Here is a 14537-nt window from a genome sequence, read left to right as displayed (position 1 = left end):
GACAATTCTTGGAGGTTGTGTGTTGATTATAGAAACCTCAACAGCATGACAATTAAGGATCGCTTTCCAATTCCACTTATTGAGGACTTGATGGATGAATTGGGAGGGTCTTCAGTCTATTCTAAAATCGATTTGCGAGCTGGCTATCATCAGGTGAGAATGAACTCAGGAGACATTCACAAGACTGCTTTTAAAACTCATAGTGGCCATTATGAGTATCTTGTAATGCCTTTTGGTCTCACAAATGCTCCAGCCACATTTCAGAACCTGATGAACACAGTCTTTAAGCCATTCTTGAGGAAGTTTGTGCTTATTTTTTTCGATGATATCTTGCTCTATAGTGCGTCTGTAGAAGAGCATATTCTGCATCTGGCTCAGGTGTTTGAAGTCATGAGACAGAACAAGTTATATGCGAAGAGAAGCAAGTGTGACTTTGCTACAACGAGGGTTGAATATCTAGGCCATTTTATTGAAGCTAGGGGGGTTTCCACTGATCCTAACAAGGTTAAAGCGGTTAAAGAATGGCCTCAACCTACAAGTCTGAAACAATTGCGGGGTTTTTTAGGCTTGGCAGGATATTATCGCAAGTTTGTGAGAGGATTTGGAGGCATTGCAAGACCATTGACAGTATTGACGAAGAAAGATTCATTTTGCTGGTCAGAGGAAGCGCATTCTGCATTTGATGACTTGAAGATAGCATTATGTGAAGCACCAGTTCTTGCTTTACCAGACTTCAACAAGCAATTTGTGGTGGAAACTGATGCTTCTGGGAGTGGAATCGGTGCAGTGTTAATGCAGGAGGGGCATCCTATATCTTACATAAGCAGACACTTGAAGGGGAAGCAAGCTCATCTTTCCATTTATGAGAAATAATTGTTGGCTGTGGTGTTTGCGGTACAAAAGTGGAGGCATTACTTGCTTCATGGTCATTTCATTATACGCACTGATCAGAGGAGTCTGAAGTACTTATTGGAACAGCGCCTCAACACTCCTATACAGCAACAATGGTTACCAAAACTACTTGAGTTTGACTACGAAATCCAGTATCGTCAAGGTAAAGATAACCTTGCTGCGGATGCTTTGTCTCGAGTGGAGGGTTCTGAGGTTTTGAGTATGGCGTTGTCAGTTCTTGAGTGTGATTTGATGACAGAGATCAAGCGATGTTACACGGAGGATAGACAAATCATGGAGATAATTGAGGCATTAAAGCAAAATGGTGATGCAAAGAAGCATTTTACTTGGAGGCAGGACATATTGAGGAGGAAAAGCAAACTGGTGGTTCCTGCAGTAATTGAATTGAGGAATAAAATACTGGAGTGGTTACATGGGTCTAGTAGCAGTGGACATTCAGGAAGGGATGCAACACATCAAAGGGTTAAAAGCCTTTTTTACTGGAAAGGTATGAGTAAGGACATTCAAAGCTTTATACGAAGTTGTTCTGTCTGTCAACAGTGCAAATATGAGACTGTGGCATTACCGGGATTGGAACAACCATTACCAATACCGACTGCTGTCTGGGCCGATATCTCAATGGACTTCATTGATGGACTTCCTAATTCCTTTGGCAAGACTGTTATCCTTGTGGTCGTTGATAGGTTGAGTAAGGCTGCTCACTTTATGGCGCTCAGTCATCCTTATACAGCCGCCTCTGTTGCTCAAGCTTTCTTGGATACAGTCTACAAGTTACATGGATTTCCTCAATCCATTGTGAGTGACAGAGACACCATCTTTCTCAGTGACTTTTGGAGAGAATTATTTGCTTTACACGGCGTGTCTCTTAATTACTCATCAGCATACCATCCTCAGAGTGATGGCCAAACAGAAGTGGTTAATCGCTGCTTGGAGAGTTACTTACGTTGTATGACGAGTGAGAGACCACACTTATGGAGCAAATGGCTGCCTTTGGCTGAGTTCTGGTACAATACGACTTTTCACACAGCTACACAGACAACGCCATTTGAGGCAGTGTATGGTCGACCTCCTCCTTTGCATTTACCTTACCTTCCGGGGGAATCAAAGGTCGAAGTTGTTGCTAAATCTCTTCAGGAACGCGAAGACATGATCTTGTTGTTACAGTTTCATCTTCTGAGAGCTCAACATCGTATGAAACAGAATGCGGATTTACATAGAACAGAGAGAAGCTTTGAGATTGGGGACTATGTCTATGTGAAGCTGCAGCCTTATCGACAACAATCAACTGTGATGCGCTCAAATAACAAGCTGGCACCGAAGTTCTACGGTCCTTATAAGATACTGGACCGTTGTGGAGCAGTCGCTTACAAGCTAGAGTTACCTCCAACATCTTTAATTCATCCGGTCTTCCATGTTTCTCAGCTGAAGGTTTTGGTGGGTCATGTTCATACCACTCATCATTTGCCAACAGTTATCTCAGACGTCTTACAGAAGCAACCGGAGAAGATATTGGAGAGGAAAATGGTGAAGAGGCAGGGTAGAGCTGCGACAAAAGTGTTAGTCAAATGGATGAATTTGGGAGAAGAAGAAGCTACTTGGGAGTTTCTTTTTGATTTGCAGAAGAAGTTCCCTGCTTTTGAACCTTGAGGTCAAGGTTCTTTCGTTGGGGAGGATTTGATATAGGAAAAGAAGAGGACACGTGTTAACTAATAAGAAGACTAAAGACGGGGACACATGTAGAGTGGAGATTGGAGTTGTTGAAGATTCGGTTGGAGTTTGTTACAGAAACGAAGAAGAAGAAGAATAAAGGGAGGAGAGGAGGAATCATTTGGAGATCATCAGATATTTTGGAGTAAACTTTTCTTGAGTCTTTTCTCTGAGAGTTTGTGAGGTTTTCTTATCATCGTTATTGAGCTGTTTCTACTAGTAAGCTCTTGGCGTGGTGAGATCGATTCTTTGTAATTCTTACTTTGGATCGAGTTATACGAAATCTATATTGATCATTGAGTTTCGCTGTATCACAATCAGTTCATATTCTCAGAGCATTAATGAAATAACTATCACCGACCTCTATCCTCGTTAAATATGCTCCCTTGGGTCATTGGAACTTCTAATGAATATAATTTGAGTTATTCTTGGGTTCACCCCCTAGGGTGAACCTTTAGCTTTACCAACCAATAGAAAATTGTCAGTTTAGATTTAGTATCTTTTAATTAAAGAAACCAAATAACTTGGCAAATTATATTATCTTTTCAAAATAAAATTTAAAAATAAATAAAAATAATATATAAAAAACAAATTCAAAAAAAAAAATATTGTCAACAAAACACTAAACCCTAAACTCTAATACTAAACCCTAAACTCATATCCTAAACTCTAAACCTTTGGGTAAACCCTAAATCCTTGGAAAAACACTAAACATGTTGTCAACAAAACACTAAACCCTAAACTCTAATCCTAAACCCTAAATCCTTGGGAAAACCCTAAACCCTTGGGTAAACCTTAAACCCTTAGGTAAACCCTAAACCCTTGGAAAAACACTAAACATTTGGATAAATTCTAAATTATAAATCTTAAACACTAAACTTTAAATCTTAAAAACAAATATTTTTTTTTTAAATAATCTCTTTTTAGAACTATTGTTATTTTTATTTATTTAATCTTTTATTTTTTATTTTAAAAACATTATATAATTTGGGAAGTTATTTTGTTTCCTTAATTAAAAAATACTAGATCTAAAATGATAACTTTCTATTGGTTAGTGAACCTAAAGGTTCACCCTAGGGGGTGAATCCAAGAAAAAGTCATATAATTTAAGCTGAAACTGTAATGTAATGATTCAAAAACTTATGTTGAATAGTGAGATAATGATCAAAGGTATGGTCACACAAACGCTTTATCACTTCTATATTGTAATATTATTTTATGAAAGGAATGGCTTCATAGTTTTATCAATATACCAAATTGCTTAATAATAACACAAAATGTTGCTATCAATCATCTTGACGCTCACTAGTACCACAGTCACTTTACCAGTTCCCCAAGAACTTTAGTTTAACTGCGGTTTGTATCCTTCCTGCTTCATAGTCCTAGAGGTGCGTTGGCACCGATCAGATTTGCTGTTTTCTCCCTAATTTCTCCGTTTTTAATCTCGTTACCGATCTTAAGCCTAGCTGAACAATAAAATCTGTTTAACGCCTCTTGTATGATAAAAAAAATATATATGAGTTTTTCGGCTCCATTACAACTGGTAAGGCCTTATAGTTCATTTGCTGCATATTTTGTTTATATTAAGTTGGTTTTACTGAAATAAATTAAACATACTTCATCTTTGACCAGCATGCTCCTCTCCGTATTTGTCGCATTGTAAATTTAGTTTTTGTTTGTTTTTCAAATAAAGTGATCAGGCGATTCCAAAAGTAATGGAGACCTTTTTACGAAACTACTAAAGAGATAATATTAAACATGAAGCAAGCAGCTAATGAGCAGTTATTTCGTTGTCACTTTCCAAGAAAAAAGCCAAGATGAACAATAAGCCAAATGAGTGATATGTCACATCTTCAACCTTGTATTCAACGTAAGTTAATATTGAAATGGTTCCTAGAGAAAGAAAATAATGAAAAAGAAAGCACCACTAGCTTGTTTTTTTGAGACAAGCATCAGCATGAAGATGCCATTAGTGTTCTCCCTCGGTACATTATATGTCTTTGCTCTACTCAATTTGGAATTATGATTTAGCATTTTGGTTGCTATGGATTTAGATTACTGGATTCGGTTTGCTCGTTTCCAGGAGTCATATCGCCTTCTCTATCCTAGATTTGGCTCATGCTTCCTATAATCCTAGATTTGGCTCATGCTCGTTTCCAGGAGTCATGCTCGGTTTGATGGCTCATGCTTCATATAATTGTAACAATCTTTGTACAAGTACAAGTCTCTATATTTAATGACCGTGTAGGCTGGTTTAAGGACCATTAATTCTTATCAGTTTGAGGAAGTCAACATCTGAAATTTAAGTGCTGTTTAAGTTGGTAAGAAACGAGAACATGCGCGTATGTGAAAATACTAAGACAAAATTATAGCTACAGTCTCATAAAGAACAATCAGATGAGTTCCTTCTCAATCCTCTGTTTGGTCATCAACAGTTTCAGCACAAGAATACATGAGTGACATGGGGACTTTCAGACCCACTAGTACTTACGACAAAAAACCGCCATCTCATCCTATTTTCTCTTCCTTCCAATGGCATGTGTTAGAATCGGGTTTATTATGGGCTTCCAACTCAAAACCAATTGGCAATTAGTGGATTGGCCCTAACCCTTTATATATTACTTAATGTCCCATTGATTTTCCAATGTAGAATACATATCCCTTAATACCCCTCCTCGAGATGATGGCTCTTATCGGCCAGAAATCTCGGAACTTTAAGACAGTTATACTCGGTCGAGCGAGTCAATTACGACCTATATACCCGGTCGGGTAGGGTTAATATTAATTAGGGGTTTAACTTATTAAGATCTGGGCTCTGATACCATGTTAGAATCGGGTTTATTATGGGCTTCCAACTCAAAACCAATTGGCAATTAGTGGATTGGCCCTAACCCTTTATATATTACTTAATGTCCCATTGATTTTCCAATGTGGGATACATATCCCTTAATAGCATGGCTTATAAATTGACCTTTCAAAAACATTACTTCATGGAGAAACGGGTCACCATTAGACCCGGTTATTAAGAAATGGGTCACCATTAGACTCGGTCTTCACTGAACCGGTTATGATAAAACCAATTACGTTTATCGAATATGGTCTACTCACGTCTCACGGTAACATCACATCCATCGATTGATTATGCAAAGTCTCCGTAGAAAAAATCGATGAAGATTTGTCAAATCCGCACAGCTTCCCATGGAATACTAGGATTGAATATTCAATTCTGTGTTAAAATTAAATAATCTTAAATTAGGGATGTCTCAGACATCAAACAAAACACAATGAGAAAGTAGAAGATGGACGTTAACTTGTCAGTAGTCTTCTGGTTTGTGCTCATAAGCTCTTGTGCTGTCTCTGTCTCTGCACAACAATGCTTTAATTTCTCTGATTCTTTCACAACCAATCATGCCTACGATGTAAACCGCTGAGCCTTGCTCTCGTCTCTTCCTTCGAAGGTCACGGCTAATAACGACTTCTACCCCACTGAGCAGATGGGACAAGACCAGAACAGGGCATATGGTCTAGGGATGTGCATCCCAGGTTCTGATCGACAAAACTGCTCCAACTGTATCTACGGTGCTTCTAATTTGTTGATAAACATATGCTCTAATCAGACAGAAGGCATCGTGGCGCAGCATACGAACTGGATAATCAGCTCAACCAAGAGATTTGATAATCCTCCTTGGGACCTGCTTCGCTCAATCAAGGGATTCGAAGAATCACTTGAGACCGGCTTCCTGTTTTGATGAATTTAATCGAATCAAGAACAAGGGTTTCAGAGAAATCTCTCTAGAATTAAAATATATCAAAAGTTCTCTTACAAAATAGCCTAATGGCTTCTTAAATAGAAAACCTAAAAGAAAACCCTAACTTAACGAATAAGTTAAACCGACATAAATTAGTAAAGCCCAAAAGAAAGCCCATGACTACATTTCTCTAGTAAACGTGAAGGAGAGGTAAGATGCGCTGCATCAGGTCCCTCCGGGTTTGAAAGATTCGACCTCGAATCGAAAAGGAAAGCTCTGCTCCCAAATCTCCAATAGAAGCATCCTCGTTAGTTTAGCTGCTCTCTCCTCCGAACTCTCAATGTTTTCACTCTTCGCTTTAGTTTCCCCGTGTTTTGCATACCTTACCCGATTATAAGTAAAGAGATCTCTGCACATCCAAGTGAAGTTGTAGAACTTGGCGAGACGTTGAATACTCATCCTAAGCTTCTCACCATTCAGCCTGTTATGTGAGAATAAGTGAACAACCACAAAAACACCTGGCCTTGAATGAAACGAGGTATACCGAAAGAAAGAAAGCACGTCTTTATCCAAGAAGAAACACAAAGGCTTGCTTGATGTGCAAGTAATATAACTCCACCAAATCAAGGGTGTGGGTGTATAGCTGGAACCAAGGCTCAAAGAAACTTGACGACTCATAAAGATTCTACTTGCAAACCTTGTTTCTTGTTTGTTAAAAAATGTAAAGGTCATCCCCACAACATGTGGAACCCGCATAAGAAACACTCCTACCGTACCGACAGATATCACACATGCCAGATGATAATCATGAATACAAACATGTGCCAATATTTCTCCAAAAACAACTGAACGCAAACCCTTCTCTCTGCTCTTTAGAAAACACAACAGCTCATTGCGAAAGATGACCCAAAGCAACTCGTGTGCTTCTAAAACAGTCACACAACACCAATTAACAACATATATCAGCCTTGGCTTGACACATAGACTCCCAATATGGATATCATAGAACTCTGGTTCTTGTCGTGCAAGTACCACAAGGAGACCCAGGTTGTAAAGAAAAGGTTGGAGGACACAATATCGTAGCGGCCGTAAGAACGATGGTGAGAAACTTGAGATCCTGGTGAGCCACATCGGTTGAACAAACTGTGACACCTCCGCAATAGAAATGTTTGTCATATCATCGGATGATCCCAATGTTATTATACTGAAGACTCTTAGCCGCTCTTGATAAGTTCCCAACTGTAATCCTGTGGCAAGTACAAACTCACTTGGTACAGTTGTAAACTTGTAAGGGAGTAACATGAATGGCTTCAAAGCTAGTGGTGTACACAGAATCCCAGATTTCTCCATACCAAAAGTGACAACACAAAGAAATTCTCGCACTGCTTCATATTCCACTTCGAACCATTCCACTAAAACACCAACAGGAAAGATAATACCATGGAATGTCAATCTCCTATCGTTGCAAAATTTGCACTCATTGCTCGTATTTTCCAAAATATCAGAAACTTTCTGTCCCACACAAGCAATAGAACAAATTCGGTGCGTCGATGACAAATTTCTCAAGCTCGTGCTTTGACTCACCTGAAGCAGTGTAACTGTAGATAACATCAAATCGCGTTCCCACATTATTATTTTATGAGGAAAGAAAAGGCTGCACATGTCTTTGTATTGTTGGCATGAGTTACGAAACACCAAGTTGCTCATGTGACCACAATCCGTAGAAAACCAGCAATACTTTTGCTCAATGTGCGGTAGACACACACACACCGCCGGGAACGTGCCATTGTCTCTAACGCGAGGTTCGTTCGGTATCTCAAATGTAAAACATTCTTGCGCAAAATTATCATTATATTTCCACCTTTGATCTCGGACAAAAACGGTTTGTGAACTAGTTGAGTATCCTTGATAACCGAGACCCGTCGTCTTCCCTATCCTCCCCATGCTTAAGATCTTGTCTAACGTTGCTGATCCTCTGTTTAACATACAGATGTTGATACAATTCTTCTCATCCTCTTGTTCGAAGAGTCTCCTACAAACAAGATGTAAGTTAGATAGCCTTGTTGATTCCCGTACATATATGATTCCCGTACTTCGTATTTGACGTACACAGCCTTGGTGTTGCGAGAGACTTAGCTCAACACGGCGAGTATACATATTTGCGACAGTAGGAAGCTCCTTAGATGAATTCGTAACAGATTCTACAACAGCATCAGTTTTGTTGGGTTCCAAAGGATTACCGCGAACAAAGACACCATGTGAACTTGATGGACCTCCTTGATATCCGAGACCAGCTGTTGTCTTCTCTGTTCTACCCATACTTAAAATCTTGTCCAAGATTGTGGTTCCCTTATTTAACATTCGTATATTCATGCGCGTTTCACTCAACTCACGCTCTAAAGCCCGATTTTTCTCTTGCTTTAACAAAAGAGCTTCTTCAAGTTTACTGATCTTTGCATTCAGAAATTTTGTAAGCCGTTGTTCAGCTTCAGGACCTTTTTGTTGAACACGATCAGGTGGCTCGCGATTGATGTGTCGGTGAAAATTCTTTCTCCATGCACCATAATTTATATTTTTCTTCTGTAAATCCATATAAGTCTTGCCAGCTCTCTCTTCACAGATACGAACAAGTTCTTGTTTGGGACCATCCATGTGATCTTCTTTTTCGTTGGACCTACTGCTCTCCGAAAAAAATTTATCACTTCGGCCAACTGTTGCAATCATCGTTTGAAAGGGAGGAGATTTATCCTGAAGATTAAAGTCACATGTAACACCATTACTTTTCACCAAATCTGCATTAGAAAACGTTGGAGTTTCTTGAACGTGGACGGAGTCATTAAAATTTGTGCTATCATCTTCCCTTTCTTTATCCGTGACTTTTTCTGTCTCGTCTTCATCAAACACGTCAAAAACTGGAATTTTTTTTGCATCAAACACGTCATCACCAAACTGACCAATGCAAAAATCTTCATTGTTTTTCAAGTCATCTTCAGAAATTGGGTCATCATATATAACATTGTGTTCGCCGTACACGTCAAATATTGGATCGCCAATCTGATCGACAAAAGAGCACTCATCTCCTTTTATGTTGTCTTCATCGAATAGACCATGGCTTGGATCAATATTCTGCTCTGAAATTTCTTCGTCTTCTTTGTCGTCATCACTAGGTTTGTCAAAAACATCTATGTGATTAGAATTAACCTGGATAACAAAATCCTGCACCGCCTTGCTAAGCTGTTGTATATCTTTTCTAAGACACACAAATAACTCTGCCTTGGTGGGTAGAGATTTTTTTTTTGCTTTGCCCATCGTTAGAAATCGTCGCTCGGCTCTGATACCAACCTGGCGCAGCATACGAACTGGATAATCAGCTCAACCAAGAGATTTGATAATCCTCCTTGGGACCTGCTTCGCTCAATCAAGGGATTCGAAGAATCACTTGAGACCGGCTTCCTGTTTTGATGAATTTAATCGAATCAAGAACAAGGGTTTCAGAGAAATCTCTCTAGAATTAAAATATATCAAAAGTTCTCTTACAAAATAGCCTAATGGCTTCTTAAATAGAAAACCTAAAAGAAAACCCTAACTTAACGAATAAGTTAAACCGACATAAATTAGTAAAGCCCAAAAGAAAGCCCATGACTACATTTCTCTAGTAAACGTGAAGGAGAGGTAAGATGCGCTGCATCACATCGCGTGGATAGAAGCACTTGGGACTTTTTGTATGGTACGTTACTCCAACCGTTCGTTTTTTGGATCGCTCGATATGGAACCAGTTATTCAATCGCTCGAGGCAGAGCCAGTTATCCAAGTCACCTTGTCAGACTTTGATAATGCATGGGAGGCCTTGATGCGTCGTGTGATAGCCGAAGCTACCTCGTCGTCGTCAGGGTCCAACACCATGTATTATGGGGCGGACAGACAACAACTTGGTACTTCGCGGAGTATATACGGTTTCGTGCAGTGTAGTAAAGATATTTCTCCGTCGAAATGTGAACAATGTTTAAGAAAGAACGTGGATGACTACAGATCGTGCTGCAGTGGGAGACAACGTGGCATTACTGAGAGACCGAGCTGTTTCATGCGATGGGATCTTGATCCATTCTTTGGACTTTTTGAGGATAACATAGCGCCAGCTCCAACTCCTCCTCCTGAAAAAGGTAAAAACTCTTGTTTTTGTAATTTCTTAGTTAACCATGCTTGAATTTGTTGTCACTTTCCGTTACACTCATTAATCTAGCTTGAGCAATACGTTAATAGCTTGATGTTAGGAGTTTTCAAGGCTCTTAAGACAAATGATGTAGTATAAAAGATTGTCGAACCAGTTCTAAGGGGTATTAAAGCACTGAGAATGCAAGTACTTACTTAATCTAAGTGCAACCAATGATTTAGATGGGTTTTAAACTACTACTAATACTAGAAAGCAATAACAGAATGATACTTTCTTGACTAAGGGAAAAGAGAACTCATGGGCATAGGGATTAGACCTTGGGTGATCAAGTATCGAACTAAGGATGGCAAATGATCAATCAAACTATCAACCTTAAGCCTAGACACAATTCTAAGCAAGCTCTATGTCTAGATGAATGCTCATTTGCTAACATATCTCAAACATCAAATGTCTTTGGTTGAATAATATGAAAGCAATCATTACTAACAAATCTATTAGCTATCTTAGCACCTTTAACAACAAATGTCTTTGGCAAAGTATACTAAAAGCCTAGGAGAGTTGTCTCAGGCATTTCATCAAACAACTTTTGAATGGAAAATGCCTATTGATCAACTTTTGAGTAGCAAACTCAGAAGATGCATTATGAATACTCTACTAGCAAGGAACAAGAATGATCTACACTAAAACATCCTAGAACTAACCTAAATCACCCTTGATCTCCCTAATCCATGAATTCAAAAGGTGATTACTCACTAATCTCCATGATTCCTCTTAAACCCATATTGGATTTCGGATTAATCATGTAGAGAAATAGATAAGAAATCAATAAGAACACAAGATAAAAGCAATGAAATCTTAATCAAAAGAAGTTTTACTAGTTGTTCTCTAGAAAAGAGATTATCTGCCTCCCATGGTTTACAAAAGTACTTAACTTAGGTTCAGGCAATGTAAAACAACAAAACAAATGACCAAAAGGCCCCTGAAATAACATAAAAATTGTCCAAGCAAAACACGCGGAGCGACCTAGCATAGTCGCTCCAGGAGGTCGCTCCCGACGCGTTTCTTCGTGTCTTGCCCCGTCAAAACGCGGGCGAGTTGAGCTGGTCGCTCGGGCTGGTCGCTCTGGCTGGTCGCTCTTGAGATAGTCGCTCTGGGCTGGTCCCTCTGGCTGGGAGCGACCTCGGTAGGTCGCTCTGAGAGGTCGCTCCAGGATGCTCGAACAGGGTGGATATGCCTCTAGTAAATTGGTCATAACTCCTTCATTACATCTTCAAATGACTTGAAACCACTTCCATTAGAAAGCGAACTCAATTTTCTGTGTCTCCACAAAATCTTAGCAACAGAAGATTTCTCTAAAGGCTACATCCATGCTCATCTTTCACCCCATTTTAGATCACAATGCTCCCAAACATCTCAAATCACTCCATGGCACACTCCAACACCTAATAAGGACAATGAATGCAAAATGCAACCTAGACATGGCAAAATCCTAAGCTATGTAATGAAAATACACATGAATAAATGGATAAAATAATGTAAATATGCAAGATATCATAGCTTCCAACATATTTTTCGCCATAACCTCTAAAATGATAGGTGATTTGGGCTTGTTCAGGTGACAGAAAGATACCTATTGGCGTTGTGGTGGGAATCACTGGTGTTCTCACCTTCGTGATCAGTATGCTGCTTTCACTAGGGGTTGCTCTTTGTATTAGGAGAAAAGCGCACCAAGAAAATGGAAATGAAAGTGAGTTCTTTATTATTTGGCACAAAGACATAATTGTGGAAATGATTTCAACACTAGTATATAAAGATTTGAGCCTATGCCTATCCATGGCTGGTCTGGAGCATAGGCGAGGGAATCGACCGCTTAGTGCGTTAAGCGAAAATTTTAGTTGTATATTGAGCATAAATTCATTTTTACATGAATAACAAAATCATAGAGTTTTAAGTGAGCTTAGAGCATCAAGTAAAAAATGAAAATGTTGGACCGGCACTGAGCCTATTTTAATTAATTTTAATTTGGAAGCCATAACCTAGCTATAAAATTATGAGTTCAGGGTATGAATTGAATGTTTTCAGATTCAGTATATTTCGACATCAATGTTAATTATATATTCATATTACTGTCTCTATTTTTCTCAATTATTTCTTTCTTGAAGGGAGGTCAAGGACGACTTATGGTACTGCACCACCAGATATTGGTATGAGGCTACCGATATTTCCGCTAAAACAGTTGATCCAACCTAACACTATCTATGATTTCAGTTGCAGATGATATTACAACCTCAGGCTCATATCAATTCGATTTTAGAGAAATTGAAGCTGCAACATGTAACTTCCAAAAGAGTAACAAGCTTGGTCATGGTGGATTTGGTGAAGTTTACAAGGCATAATGTTCTTAAACCTTCAATTACTTGTTTACGTTATACACTCAGGTGCCAAAAAAGAAAATAAATTCTGATAGTGTGTTAAGGTCAAACGAATTCACAGGGAACGTTCCAGAATGGAACCGAAGTTGCTGTGAAGAGACTCTACAAATTCTGGTCAAGGTGAACAAGAGTTTAAGAACGAGGTGCTTCTTGTCGCAAAGCTCCAACACAGAAATCTGGTTAGGCTTCTCGGGTTTTCAGTCGAAGGAGCAGAAAGGATACTTGTCTACGAGTTTGTGCCCAATAAAAGTCTCAACTACTTCCTCTTTGGTAAGAAACAATATATTCATTTAATCTTAGTTCTTAGTCTCATACTCTAATGGTTCTATAAATTGGATGTGCAGACCCTGTAAAGAGGAGTCAACTGGATTGGAGAAAACGCTACAACATTATTACAGGAATCATGTTATATCTTCATCAAGATTCACGGCTCACAGTTGTACATCGTGACCTCAAAGCCAGCAACATTCTTTTAGATGTTGATATGAATCCAAAAATTGCTGATTTTGGATTGGCAAGGAATTTCAGAATGAACCAGACTGAAGCAAATACAGGAAGAGTAGTCGGAACAGTGTAAGTAATTGCACATACTCAGTGATAATCTGTCTGTCCTTTTCATAAAATTGATAGTGATTTTTGATATGTTTTGTAGCGGTTACATGCCCCCTGAGTATGTGGCTAATGGGCAATTTTCGATGAAATCTGATGTGTATAGCTTCGGAGTACTGATTCTTGAGATTATTGGTGGCAAGAAGAATAGTAGCTTCCATAAGATAGATGGCTCATTACGAAACTTGGTCACATATGTGAGTTCTAGTAGGCCAACACGTAAACTCAAAAAAACTTGTTCTCCTTTTTCACTATGATCATGGTTGTTAATTTCTTTACAAATGAATAAATAGGTTTGGAGGCTTTGGAACAATGAATCATTGTTGGAACTTGTAGATCCAGCCGTTGGAGAGAATTATGATAAGCATGAAGTCACTAGATGCATCCATATCGGGTTATTATGTGTTCAAGAAAATCCAGCTGATCGTCCAACCATGTCTACAATCTTTCAGATGCTCACTAATACTTCAATTACTCTGCATGTGCCTCAACCACCTGGATTTTTCTTCAGGGATGGAGCCAGTCCATTAGCCGAGGGGTTAACAATTGGTCAGTCTAGTATCATGTCTTTTGCTTGTTCTGTCGATGATGCATCGATTACAAGTGTTAACCCTCGCTGAGATTATAGTCTTTCCATAAGCCAAGACCCAGTAGTAATTTCATTGTTAATGTACACCGAAGTTCACGTTATTCAATTGACAAGAGACACAATAACTAAATACTCACACACAATAATTATCACTATTGGTCGTCCCAAATTGTCAGCAATCATGTCGATGCTCACTATCGACTCTGTCATTTTATCTGTTTCTCTATCTCTTGGATTCTTCTTTCTAACTAGCCGCAACCAATATTCACGGCAGTCTAGGTTACGGCCCAAATCTCATACTATAAATGATCTAATAATTAGAGATCTGGATCCTCGTTGAAGTTGTTAAAACATGTTTCAGGTAATGT

At 38.9% G+C, this 14537-nt stretch overlaps 1 protein-coding gene and 1 pseudogene across 1 annotated transcript; both read left to right on the top strand.

Annotated features, from left to right (window-relative positions):
- Positions 1-10060: 10060 nt before the first annotated feature.
- LOC103861756 (putative cysteine-rich receptor-like protein kinase 16) lies at positions 10061-12494 on the top strand. The gene is made up of 2 exons (XM_033288100.1): positions 10061-10528; positions 12155-12494. The coding sequence occupies exons 1-2, from the start codon at positions 10093-10095 to the stop codon at positions 12469-12471; spliced, it is 753 nt and encodes a 250-aa protein (XP_033143991.1). The 5' UTR covers positions 10061-10092; the 3' UTR covers positions 12472-12494.
- Positions 12495-12734: 240 nt separating this feature from the next.
- LOC103861373 lies at positions 12735-14324 on the top strand (annotated as a pseudogene).
- Positions 14325-14537: the final 213 nt, after the last annotated feature.

Source organism: Brassica rapa, chromosome A03 (assembly GCF_000309985.2).
Source record: "Brassica rapa cultivar Chiifu-401-42 chromosome A03, CAAS_Brap_v3.01, whole genome shotgun sequence".
NCBI lineage: Eukaryota > Viridiplantae > Streptophyta > Magnoliopsida > Brassicales > Brassicaceae > Brassica > Brassica rapa.
The sequence above is the reverse complement of the archived record's forward strand: the minus strand, read 5'-3'. Positions and strand labels throughout refer to the sequence as shown.

Coding starts and splice junctions, on each gene's coding strand:
- LOC103861756 (XM_033288100.1), top strand. CDS start 10,093: ATGGTACGTTACTCCAACCGTTCGTTTTTTGGATCGCTCGATATGGAA. Junction 10,529..12,154: donor AACTCCTCCTCCTGAAAAAG/GTAAAAACTCTT, acceptor GGGCTTGTTCAG/GTGACAGAAAGATACCTATT.